Genomic DNA, 14,407 nt, shown 5'->3' on the forward strand with positions numbered 1-14,407 from the left:
ATGAATGACCAACTTTTAATATTTCACTGGTTTTGTTAACTCATTGCGTTTTATATTGTTTGAGTAGACTATGAATCCTTATTCCTATTTTATTATTCAGCCAAATTTGTTGACATATACATGAATGCGTGCAACAGAACAGCCATGCTTATGAAAAGCCAAATATACTTTTTTGTCACTAAAAATTTATACCAGATTTTTGGTATTGCACCTATTTAACATGTTTAAGAAGATCTTCCAGTCTACTAGCTATATAGCTATTGCTTAAATTAAAACTGCCACTACAGCTTACCTTTCTTCATCTTTATCAGAACCTCAACTACTTGATTCATCAGCACACTTTCAACAGTTTCCTTGGTCAATCCAGTACTCAAGCTGGGAAGCTGACAAAGTATACATTGTTGAGGCATCACTGCAAAACTTTGTAGTAATTCTTTCAGATTATTCAAATTTGAGGTCGTTGAATCTCCAAAGTCGGCAAAGCTTACTCCTATTTTGCCTTGTTCTAAACCTGTCACAATTCCTCTGTACCAACCTCCATCAATGTATTTTGTACAACAAACATCTCCTACTCCTATACTTTTCATCACGCCCTGAGACATACTATAATTTTCATAGTTTGCATGAAGTTTCTGTTGCAATTCGCCAATTTCACTTGCACACTTTGTCATCTGAGCAAAAAACTGGTTTGTAGACTTAACTGCTGTCACACAAACAAGTAATTTTTGACCAACTGTTACTTGTGGTCCTGGAATCATAACTTGTTCTTTTTTTGGTGTCATTTTAGAATTCTGTATTATTCTTTCATTACTACCTTTTCCAACTCCTAACAATTCTGCATTTATGTATCGGTCTAATTCAGGATCTTTTGTATCGTGCAAATCTAATTGAAAAATTGATCCGCGCTTGGCAGTCACTTTAGCTATCAATGGTTCCTTACTTTCAAATTCAGACAAAAGTCTGATCTCTTTATCAGACCAATGTTTTTCCTCTGTCTTTGTGGAATCTACTGTACATTCAAGAGCTTGTGATGGTATTGGCATACTACGTGGAGAAATTTCTCTAACCTGTGAATTACTAACCAATTCTTCAAATCCAAAATCAACAGCAAGCACTAACACATTATTGTCATTTTGAGCACTTTTTATTACTGACCTATAACAGGCACCATCACTTAACTTGGCAATACAAGGTGAACCAACATTTATACTAGAAAAACTTCGACTAGATTCAAATTCCTGAGATATTTTATCCATCAGACTGTCAATAATTGGAGCGTTTTCAATTATCTGCACATAAAATCTTCCTGGATGAAAAACATGTGATATACAAATATCAAAATCCTTGTTTAAATCTATTGGCAAAGGCTCAAATGCTTGGACTTCTATAGTTTCAGTATCAGATAGTTTTTCTATTTTATCTATTTCAACTTTGTATTCATCACTAGACTTAGAAATAACTGTCAGAATTACACCATCTTCATCTGAAGTAAGTTCTTGAACTTTTTCATCTAACGTATTACTTTTTAACTTGCTTCTTGTGTAACAACATTTAAATCCTTGGATTGGTAACTGACAGAATTTTTCAGGAATCACCATTAAATCAACAAGACTCTTCGATTCTGAATTTCCATAGTCAACAAACTGAACTAGACATTTATCACTGGTAATTCCCAAAACCTTTGACCTGTATGGGACGGCATCTTCACTAAATTTTGCTATACAACAAGTGCCACGTTTGGCCTGTGGTAATGGTTGAGCCTCAGCCTCTGCGTAATCAGATATGTCTTGCATCAAGTTTTCAAGATTTACTTCAAACTGCTTTAACTGTATCCAGAATTTATTTGCACTGTCAACATATGCTATGTATGCCTTGTAGCTTTCACCTGGTGTTAAATACATTGTTGCCAAGTTTGTTCCTGTCTTTCCATTTTCCTTTGAGCCAAACTGATACTGGCCAGATTCGGTATTCAATGCAATAACATAACCACTGCTTACTATATCAGTTACTTCTGCAGTAAATTCTTTATTTAACAGATCCTCTTGTACCTTTTCTTTATCTACATTTGACCAAGTGTTACCTTCAGATGGATTTATGTCTTCCAAAACACATTTTACTGCCAAACCAGAATATTGTTTCAACTCTGTTGGGGCAAGTCTAGCATCGCTAATGTCAACGACTTCTGAATTTCCATAGTCAATGAATAATACGGAGACTGAGTTATCGTTCGTCGACAAGACTTTAGCCCTGTACCAATTTTCATCTTCACGATACAATGCAAGGACAATATCATTTACCACACATGCGTTAATAGGCCTAGAGGCTGTGGCTGCTTGTGTGACTTTCTCTGACAAACTGTCAACAGCTTCTGGATCACAGAATTGGCCGTATCCGATGCAGCCTCCCGTCTGAAATTCCACGTGGGTTATTAAAACGGGTACAAGTTTGCCAATTGAAAGATTAACGTTTGCCATTCTTACAGACTATATATATTGGAATATTTCAATGTTTAGGGCATAGTTTGGTCGAACTTGAACACTTTATATGTAAGTTTTCTTGTTTCGTTTTGTCGTGTGCCAAAAAATATTCTTTTCTTCTTCCATGACAGTTTATTAATCACGTGGTTAAGTAACTGTTCCCGCGAAATATTGGGAAAAACTAAAGCCTGGAAAAATCATAGAATTTTATTCTTTTCCCTCCGTCTGTTTAAGCTCTGTATCCCTAACGATTCTTTAGTTTAAACAGTATTTATTATATATAACAATGTTACAGAATTTCAAATATGGGATTCGGAAACAAGTTTGGAAAAACTTTTATAAATCCATCTCCCTAAAAAAAAATAGCATCTATTTAACAAACAATATTACGTGCCAACAGTATATTCAGTTTATGATAGCATAATTATGCTAAATTGAATAAATACACAAACACAAATAAAAAAAATAAAAATGTGGAAACAAAAAAGGGAAAAAAACGAAACAGTCAACTCTTATATTTACTTTTCTGGTCTATATACAGTCACTGGAACCCGGTTGAACACACACGTCCCATTCTAGTCATTTACGCCAGAGACATATATACTAAATACTGTATTTATATGTCTCTGTTTACGCCGGGCAATCCACTCGATTTTACATCATGTTATGTATATAATACTAGAACACACCCGCGAAATCGCGGGCATATACACAGCTTGTGAACCTGTTGTAGGATGATTTTTTTTGTAAAAGATATTATGTATGGAGAATTTCATAAAAGGTATCAAAAGCCCTCTCCCTTTTTCCAAAGTCCGAAATTTGTTTCCTTTCTGTTAAATTCAATTATTTTCGTGTTTCTGGCCTCAGACCACAATTATTCTTCTCCTTTGCTACAATGCTTCTTTTGGGAGAAAAAAAATTGCACCGTTTCAAACATGAAATAAATGTAACTGCTTATATCATATAGACCATTATTACTCTAATAAAATATGCTTCTAGGACAATCCATCAGTGACTTTTCTTTTGAGAGCCTTATTAACATGCCAATGGTAGGATATGAAGCATGTATAAATGACTAAGAACGACTAAGGCTAATTTGAGGGGTGGTCGGAGGGGTCCTGATCCCGAAATACCGGGCATAAAACCATGAAATCGAGAGATCCCGGGCTTTAAACCATGAAATCCCGAGATGCAGAATTTAAAGAAATTCATATCCCGAAATCGAAAAATATATTCCCGGATCCCGTAATGATCAAACCCCAAATCCCGAACTTAAAAAGACCCGATCCCGACGCCCCGAAAAATGTCCTGCCTCCCTCTAATCTCTATCTTACTTTCATTTCTGCCAAATCACTATTGTATAAATGACTAAGAACGACTAAGGCTAATTTGAGGGGTGGTCGGAGGGGTCCTGATCCCGAAATACCGGGCTTAAAACCATGAAATCTCGAGATCCCGGCCGCTTAAAACCATGAAATCCCGAGATGCAGAATTTAAAGAAATTCATATCCCGAAATCCCGAAATCAAAAAATATATAGCCGGATCCCGTAATGATCAAACCCCAAATCCCGAACTTAAAAAGACCTGATCCCGACGCCCCGAAAAAGGTCCTGCCTCCCTCTAATCTCTACCTTACTTTCATTTCTGCCAAATCACTATTTTCCCTTTCAACAATAAATTTTTATGCCCCATTTATGGTCATTATGTTTTCTAGTTTGTGCATCCGTGCGTTCGTTCGTTCGGTCGTCCGTCCGTCCGTCTGTCCCGCTTCAGGTTAAAGTTTTTGGTCGAGGTAGTTTTAGAAGAAGTTGAGCATGTTTTACTTATTTTAATATATATGCAAGTGGTATATGACCCCTTAAATAGTAAACATTTCAAAGAAAACTGTTTTCAGTAGACAGAATCAGGGACTTTCTATACTAACATAGAAAGTCCCTGACAGAATACAGAGTCTCTATATATTAAAGTAGTGTTATCGTAGTTTACATGTAGATAAACGCGAAAAATGATTGTCCTCTCTAAGGATGATTAATAGTTGTGGTTCTTCTTCTTCTTCTTCTTATGGAATCCAGTTATCCATCAGATTTTTGATGATTACTAACTGCTGCGCATGCGTAGGATAATAATAAATAAATATTTACAAAAGAAAAGTGCCAAAAATAAACAAATACTAACATGACATGTGGTTAAAACTATTTACATAACTACTAGGTTTACTGTTTTATATTGTAGAGAACAGTAGGTGTCAACTGTTCTCTAAAAATATTTAAGGTCGGAGAAAGTACTACCTTTGGAGGTAGTACATTCCGTTGTGTAATAGTAAACGGAAAAAAGGAATATTTGTAACAGTCTTTAAATGTAAGTATGTGTCTGTAAGTTTGTGGATGGAATTGTCTGGTTCTCTTGTCTGTTGGTATGAGTAAATCTGATGGTATGGCGACAATATGGTGAACAATTTTATAGAACATTATAAGTCTAGTTTTAAGTCTGCGTTGTTGTAAGGTAGGCCAATTTAAGGTATTGAGCATGTCTGTAACGCTACTGGTGTTGTGGTAACGATTGCAGGCATACCTAGCTGCCCGACGTTGAACCATCTCAAGTTTATTGCATTGTTCTGCAGTATGAGGGTTCCAAACCGAACAAGCATATTCTAGTTTTGGTCGGACAAGTGCTAGGTATGCCTGGGACTTAATGTTTGTGATTGATGTTTTTAGATTCCTTTTTAGAAATCCTAGACTTTTATTTGCATTGCCAATGATGTTGTTTGTATGCTGGTTCCATTTTAGGTCAGATTGCAGTGTTATACCAAGATATTTAGCTGCGGAGACAGATTCTAGGGTATGACTGTGAAGGATGTAGTCTTTTTTAATTGTATTTTTCTTATTTGAGGCTGTGAGAACTGTACATTTGTCTGGATGGAAAGCCATCAGCCAGTCTTCTTCCCACTTTGCAGCAGCATCAAGATCTTCCTGAAGGCTATCACAATCTTCTTTAGATTTGATGCTTTTGTAAATGATGCTGTCGTCGGCGAACAGTCTGAGTTTACTGGTTTTCAAATATTCTGGTAGGTCGTTTATGTAAACCAGAAAAAGAACTGGACCCAGAACTGTTCCCTGTGGGACACCAGAAGTAACTGGAGCAACGTCTGATGGTTCTTGCGATCTAAACACCATGATAAGAAACGCGAAAAATAATTGTCCTCTATAAGGAAGTATAATAGTTGTGATTCTTGCGATCTAAACACCATGATAAGAAACGCGAAAAATAATTGTCCTCTATAAGGAAGTATAATAGTTGTGGTTCTTGCGATCTAAACACCATGATATGGAGAACGCTCTGATTGGCTTATTTATTTTTCATTTTTTGTTATCTATTATACGATTGGTTGTATTTGTGTATGTTTAAAACCGGAAGTCTTATCTATGACTAAAAGTCAGTCTGATGACGGAATCATATCCGGACTCCTTTTTTGTCGTTTTTCTCCCAAAATAACTCAATTTGAATAATCATAAAAATGGATGACAAATGCGACTATGCACGCTAGGACACAGATGCATGATGATTGATTTATTGTGAAAGGAAAAGAAGCGACACACAAAATGAAGTCTTCTCGTTTAATAGTATAGATAAACAATATATATATATATATATATATATACTACAACAGATGTATCCATCGGATCGCCATCAATGATGGTGATACATGGCTGTGTACATAATGTATACAGGGGCGGATGCAGGAATTTTCGAAAGGGGGGGTGCTAACCCAGGGCAAAGGGGGGGGTGCAGGGGGGGAGCAAAACATATGTCCCGATACAAATGCATTGATCGGCAAAAATAAAGGGGGGGTGCGCACCCCCGGAACCCCCCCCCCCTGGATCCGCCACTGATGTATATACAACTCGTCTAAACATCAACCCAACAATGTTAGATCTGTAAATTTGCTTTCGCAAATTTTTGGTTCTTCCCTCGCCGGGATTCGAACCCATGCTACTGTGATATCGTGACACCAAATCGCCTGCACTGCAGCCGTCTCGCTAGACCACACGACCACCTGGGCTCTCAAAAAAAGAGCTTTCGCTGGCCGTGTGTTACCTTTCCTCGTCAGTTTTAATCTAGATTGCGAAAGCAAATTTACAGATCTAACATTGTTGGGTTGATGTTTAGACGAGTTGTATATACATTATGTACACAGCCATGTATCACCATCATTGATGGCGATCCGATGGATACATCTGTTGTAGAGTTGTCACTGACTCAGACGTACTTATAAATATAATTATTTTCTGTGACTGTATATTACATTAATTTGTAGGATCCTTTACTATAGATAATTTAGCTGATCTGTAACAATAACATCTTCATGCCTTATATATCATGTACTGTAGTACGCCGCTAGATTAAAACTGACGAGGAAAGGTAACACACGGCCAGCGAAAGCTCTTTTTTTGAGAGCCCAGGTGGTCGTGTGGTCTAGCGGGACGGCTGCAGTGCAGGCGATTTGGTGTCAAGATATCACAGTAGCATGGGTTCGAATCCCGGCGAGGGAAGAACCAAAAATTTGCGAAAGCAAATTTACAGATCTAACATTGTTGGGTTGATGTTTAGACGAGTTGTATATATATATATATATATATATATATATATTATTAATTCGTATATTTTAACAAATTTGATTCGTTTAGGGATAGTCACATGTTAAACTATATTTTCGAAGGTAGAGAAAAAACGGCGGATAGCAAAAAGCATATTGACCGGCAAAAAGCATATTGCACGGTTATTTTTAGAATATATAAAAACTGATATACTTTGTTCACACATACAAGCCAATGCAGCAGGTTCTGCAATCACATAATAAAGAAAAAATATTTTTGATAATCATAACTATGTGACATTTTTAACGGTTACTTTTTCTAGATGCAGAGTGCCGAGAGTTTTGATGCAATACGTAACGGTTAACTTTTCGACATAGATTGTTTTATCGTTTTCCGGCAATTCTTCTGCTCATTGTTAACCTTTAAAAATGTATTACTTTACTTTTACTTTTAATTCATATTCTGTTTCTTTAATATTTTAGCATCTGCACGATTTATCTATATATGTTCTTATGCAAAATAGACTGAGTTTTATCACTTTATTTTACTCTTAGTTTATTTTTGCAATAAAAACTTTTTCATGATGCACGCCGTATCCCAATGGAATTTTGTTTTGAAAATAGAAATCTTGTCTATAGAAACTTAGGATGATGTGTAAAAAAACGGGGAATTGTACAACTATTAATTGGTGTTAAAATGGTCGTCAAAAACACCGCTCGGGCAAAATAGAAAAAGGAAATTTATCTGGATGAGAATAAGGCAAAAAAGCACAATACAAGCAGACTTTGAAACTCATACAGAAAATAGTTTGTTAGTATGGAATGTAGAAAAGTGGTTTAACTTGGTTATTTTGCCGAATAACATTTCCTGTGTTCCAAGTGTAAACATTCTCATTGGCTGTACATCTGATATAGTTTCGGAAACATTTTAAAAATAAAGTGCTAGCTTAGTAATATCATAGACCAAGTCTACACAGGACAGACAGCAACATCAGAATGAGGCCTGAGAAAGTTACCGTAGGCTGAGAAATACATGGGAACTTGATTCGGCAAAAAATAAAAAAAAAAAATAAAACCAGGTCCCGTTAGAGTCTGATTAAAGCCAGTCCCAAGTATCCACTTGCATCTATAAATATTTTTGTGTGATTTGAGTTGGAAATGATGTACATGTACAAGTTCGGAGATAAAATGACTGATAGATAATTAACATAGTTGCCTTTTTAGGTCATGGGTGGCATATTGCTCACATGATATACCCTCATTTTCCAGTGTCAGTCCAAATTTTCTCAACCATCTTCCCGGATCGCCTCTATTACAAAACCTATCTATTATTGTATTAATGTTAACTTGTTCTCGTCCTGAACATGCATGACATATTTGCCACTGGACGTTTAAGCAACCAACAATCAATCCTACAATTTACACAGGTCCGTCAATTGAAACTTCAGTTGTTAAAATTTAAATCATTGCCTCTATTTTTTTCAAAGAAATCGACAAAGTTTAAGAATATTTACGCAAAAAGAAATATCTACGTTTCCGCTTGCTAAGTATGCCATGGAAGTGGGGTAACATGAAACTTTATTTGTAAAAGTACAAGTACAAATAAAACAAAAAAATATATGGAACATGTCATTTGTACAAAAAATGATAAATAGAGACATGGGATTTGCAATTTATGAGATAGCAACATCTGGACATTTAACGACATCAAAACCAAAGACATCAAGCAAATTTTGACTAATGGTAATTGGACGAGCATCTTTTTATTTCTAATTTGTAAATTTAGTAAACGTTGGCCGCCTAAATTGGATAGTATAATTATCACAGTAACATTTCAGTCTCCTAGTACATATGTGTTTAAGTCCTAAAACTTTTGTTCTTCTGGAGAAAATTTACTCGGAATTATTATAGAATGCTTTTTTTTCTCCGCGTCCGTTCTACCGTCAATCCCGCACTTGGTGTATATAGGGTTTACAGTCTTTTTGCTTCAGGTTTAAATTATGTACCTGGTGTTACTACTCATATTAAAAGTGCGCATATCGTCTGGATTTTCTTTATTTTTTGTTCATGACAGGTTGCTGGATTAGGCGTTTTGATAAAATATAAAAGGCACGCAGACTCCGGCTTACATCTCCTACATGTGGAATTTCAAGCTGAAACTTTTATATTTCGCATTTGCAGTTTGTTTCACTTATAAAGAATGCATATATGATCTCAAGATTTGTTTGTAAATAATTTTCCACAAATGACACTGTGAAATTTTGCATACAGTTTGCAAGGTTTGTCCGACTTGTTGAGCAGCCAACTCACACATTTACACCACACTAAACCAATGTGTGTAGCAAGTCAAGAATATGACGGCTGTTTATCTATCATTCTTTTAATGTATTTGAGCTTATGATTTCGTCATTTGATAAGGGACTTTTAAGTTTTGAATTTTTTCTTTGAGTTTTGTTATTTTATTTTTTAGAATGTGCATTTTATCAGGATCATTATTTTCCCTCATAATATTCACAACTAACAGAATGTTAAACCTTTTTTGACTGGTGCATCAAATGTGTCTTTTACTAACAACTGTTTTCAAAATTGTATTGTATCGTCCCGAACATGCATGAACTATTTGCCACTGAACGTTAAAGAACCATCAAAAACCGATCAATTATAAAACTATAAAAACCGATCAATTATAAAACTGTTAACTGAATCAAATTTTTAAAGTACTCTATTTCTGCATGGATGAAGCAACGACACCACCATTGTCTTAAATGATGGAGTTAAAAACTCAGTAATTCAAATGAATCCCACGTGAAATTTTTCATGTTATTTTCACGTGAACTTTACAAAAATATGAAGGTATTTTTCATGATTTTAATTAAATTTTTTAATAATCTTATTTTGAAAATTTACGTGAATTCAACGTGTACCTGATTTATGCATGATTCACGTGGAACCAACCAGTTCAAGCAAGTTTCAAGTATATGCTCGTTATGAAAATCAGACGAGATTAATGTTAATTCATGTGAGTGAAATTTCCAGGTGCAGAACGAAATAAATTATATCAGCAGAATTGTGTATTTCATTACTAGGAAATTAACGAAACCCGACAGCGGAAATAAAAATAAAAATAAACACCATTCAGATCCTGACACATATTTTGTTTTCAATATTTCTGAGTAGTAATACCGTAACGTTACATTCTGTATTCAATAACGTCACACGTTTTCGGTCCAATTCTAATGGTATCAATCAACTTTGAAGCCATTTATCTCAAAAACAAGGATGGTGACATATGAGTTTATATACGTGTATGGATTCAGTATGCAATTCTGGATATTATGTTAGTTTTTTGTTTTTCTCCGTATATAAGAACATAGCCATCCATTGGAAAATCTAAAAAGTTAAGCCGAAAAAAAGGCATTTCCCCTATATACCTTGGTAAATTTGTCGCCAAAATTGACGTTTTCCTATGAAAATACCAAGAAAACAAAAATGGTGACCCCCATTTTTTATTACATATTCCGATGTAACTCAATTCAAAGAACACGTGTGCCAAAAAGTTTGGAAATCGGGAGATATGACATTCGGTATCGTGTTACCTTAACGTTTTGAAACAAATGATATCTGTGATCGATTATTTGACGAAAAAAAATCTTCAAATACATAAGATGTCCAAAAAAAAGTTAATGAAATAACAACTAATATGTTGTTATTGTCAAGGGGACAATGTATTATTTATAAAGTTCCAACAAACCTAAATGACGATTTTGATACAAACATGGTCGGAAATTAATAATATATCAAATATAGCCTTTGTATATATATATATATATATATATATATATATATAACTTTCAATGATTCTTTAAACAATTTGTTTATTCGTTTGCTTAATATTTTACTAAATTTTAAACTAAATTGAAACACCAGCAACATAATGCCAAATAAACTCTTATAGAAAAGACTAATGTGCAAAAAGTGCAAAATAGAGGGAAAATTTCCCAGAAAGATAAAGAATAGAGAAAAAATACTTATAGGCCAATGAGTTACAGGATAGAGAATAGTGGGGTGCAAAAATATAAAGAAAAGAAAAAAAAAAAGAACTGTGCATATTGCTGTGTGTGTTTATTCAACATTCAACTTTATTATAATCTACTGTTAGTTTTATCAGAGACATATTATTATAAGATCTCTGTTAAACAGTCAAAGTTGAGGTATAGGAGGGGATGGGGGTTGATAGATTTCTCACAAAACATGTTTAATCCGACGCATTGTATGCGCGTGTCCAAAGTTAAGACAAGATTAACACTGCCGCTTTTTTGCGTCTGTCCAATTTTTGATTTGGGACAGGCGCAGACATGTGGCGGGGGTTAAAGATGTTTAATGTTAAGATCGCAACCCGTACATCTTCAGCCAGTACGGAATAAACACGCACGTACACTAAAACTCAGTTTAAACATATGTTCGAATATAGTTTATATGCATTTGAAATATTGGTTTTCATCTTTTTCGTAACAAACATAGTTATACTATGTTGTTTAGTTGCTGCCTCATCAGTGAAGTCAGTTTACCCATGCCTTCCGTTACTTCATGTATATTGTGTTGTTCAGTTGCTGTATACATCCTAACAGAAGTACTTCTAGAAACTTAGTTATACAATGCAAGAATATCGTTTACTATTGGAACAACTATTCCATTGCCTTTATCGCGTTACAGACAAATCATGACTGCATGTAATATATGTACCAGTAAAAGTAATATTCCACTCGGAATATTTCTTCCCTGTGAAACCAATATTACTAGTAAAGCAACTTCTATTCCTTGACACCCACACTCTCCTTATATTCATGCATATGTTGTGTTTATCTCTAGTTTAATATTGATCACTAAGAATGAGGGTTGTTTGTATTAAGTTTTACATATATACACATTTACACTGTTTTTTCTACCGCGTTTATTCTTCTTCTTACTTTTTTAAATGTAGACAACACATGCCTCCCCTCAAATTATCACAAAGAAACACCCAGATGACTATAATAGGTAAACAGAATTTTACCGTTACTACAATCCACCCATCAAGTTAAAAGAAGAAAACCGTTAGGAACACATGCACATTTTATTTTTCCAGGGTAATGTTTAAGTTGTCTTGGAAACAAAGTTTACCATCCAGGAGTAAATATCCAATATTGAATAATTATAAAAACAAGAATATATGGTATAGTTCCCCATGAAACAACTCTCCACCAATGACCACCTAACATAGACATTAACAACTATAGATTACCATACGTGCTTTCACAATCAACCAAACCAATAACACGTAGTAAGCTATAACAGATCCCGAAATGACAAATGTAAAACAATTCAAACGAGAAACCTAACGGCATGATTTATTTACCAATCAATGAACGAAATACAATTATTATATACACAACAAACGACAACCATTGAATTACCGGTTCCTGACTAGGGCGAACAGACACATACAGAATAAGCGGGGTTAGACATGTTTGCGGATGCCCAACCCCTCCCTTAACCTTGGACAGTGACGTAGTATACCATATGAACACACTTAAAAATTATCTGACAATTATGTGAAATTGTCTGAGCCCTCATCTCCTATCACGTTTTTTTCCCATTCATACAGTAATGGGTCACAGTTTAGGACCAACCTTGAGAACTACCCTAACGAAACACTGTTAAATTGATATTTATTTTCAGTTAACTTAGGTTCATAGTATTAATCAAAGTATTTAAACAAATACCAAACATTTGTGTTTAAGAGTCATTTTTGTCAACTAAACCATTTAAGGGGAAATAACTCTTTTAGTAAAAAAATACACTGAAATGATAGGGAAACTTTTAATTTTTACTTGTAGCAAGAAAACAAGTTTGGTGACACCATTTTTATTTTTATTTTCTTAAAACCTATCACAAAACCTATCTGCTCACAGTTTATTTCAAAATTCTATCTTATAGATTTCTTTTAAAGCACACAAATGTGTTATTTCATGATCATTCTAAGCAAATTTAGGCAATTTTCAACGACTCACAGCTTAGAAAATAGCACGGCGACCAATCTTTTTTATTATATTTTTTAAAAGAGCATAGTAACGTCTTCGTTATAGCTAAGTATAAGAAAATTCTATCTCTAGAAACGATATACCTATGATCTAAACCTAACAGTGATGGTCGTCCTTTAAACATACCCAGTGGTATAGCAAAACTAACAACTTTTAGTTTCGACATATTGTAAAAAGCCTTTCCTGGTTGGTTATCTGTCGTTATTCTATGTTCTAAAGATTTGCATTAGAGAAGCTGTGGGGTATTCATACGTTAGTATTGGATAGCAATTAAAAACGGTTGAAGTCCGTACTAATGTTGACTTCTTAAAGTCCTATTTGTTTCATTGGTTATTGTCTCATTTATATATATTTCATTATCAAACGTTTCTAGATTGACCCGTTTAAATATGAAGGAGACATATTCATAATAACAGTTGTTTATTTTTTGTTGTCCCTTTATTCTGATTTTTCACAAGAAAAATATAGAGGGTCATTATATTTAAAATATTTTTATTGTAAAATGTGTATTGATAAGTGCAAGAATTTAACACATCAAATTAGTGAATAGGATATAAAGTACTGATATGAAATGTTTACTTTAAAAGATTAAAAAAAAAAAAAAAACCCAAAAAAACAATAAAGGATGTCAATATTCATCAAGCGCCTGTGATGCGATTTACGAACTTTTCTGAAATGTTTTCATTTGTTTAAAAAGAAATGTTAGCGAAAGAACTGTCTGAAATTCCCTTTTAAACTGCTAACATGCATGCACCCTGAGAATGAAAATGGGGAATGTGTCAAAAAACAACAACCCGACCAAAAAAACACAACAGAAAATAGACAAAGGCCACCAAAGGGTCTTCAACACAGCGAGCAATTCCGGAAACCCTGCGGACGAGGGCTCGGTCCAGCTAGAGTTTATTTGAAATCATGTCGTAAGCTTTGTTCGTTCGCACAATACTTTCTAATGCGCATACAATGTTATCAAAGTTAAACGGTCAGCCCACCAACACCTTAATAAACGTCAAGGATTCTGCGAAAGTTTTTGTCCTGCATTCGATTATTATTATAAGTATCCATCTATTGGATAAATACAGAAAGAAAAAAATTGTCAATCTCTTTTCTTCAGATGTTGAAGAAGCTTCTCTTAACAAAGCTATTAATATCTAAAAACCTTATCCCCAAAGTGAGACTGTATCTAAATGTTAACTTTCAAAATAAAGTCCTCTTATTAGTAAAAACAGAAAATAACAAAAAAAAAGTTCTGGCTAAA

The 14,407-nt window shown here is 34.4% G+C and overlaps 1 protein-coding gene across 2 annotated transcripts in view; it reads right to left on the minus strand.

Annotated features, from left to right (window-relative positions):
• LOC143068364 (uncharacterized) overlaps positions 1-2,630 on the minus strand; it is a 40,779-nt gene extending 38,149 nt beyond the window's left edge. The window contains exon 1 of one of the 2 annotated variants that reach the window (XM_076242360.1): positions 293-2,630. In XM_076242360.1, the coding sequence (XP_076098475.1) occupies positions 293-2,474 (2,182 nt within the window). In that variant the 5' untranslated portion in view covers positions 2,475-2,630. The remainder of the gene's footprint in view (positions 1-292) is intronic. The other variant, XM_076242369.1, reaches the window with a different exon arrangement.
• Between the last annotated feature and the right edge of the window lie 11,777 nt (positions 2,631-14,407).

This window comes from Mytilus galloprovincialis, chromosome 1, assembly GCF_965363235.1.
Source record: "Mytilus galloprovincialis chromosome 1, xbMytGall1.hap1.1, whole genome shotgun sequence".
In the NCBI taxonomy this organism is placed as follows: domain Eukaryota; kingdom Metazoa; phylum Mollusca; class Bivalvia; order Mytilida; family Mytilidae; genus Mytilus; species Mytilus galloprovincialis.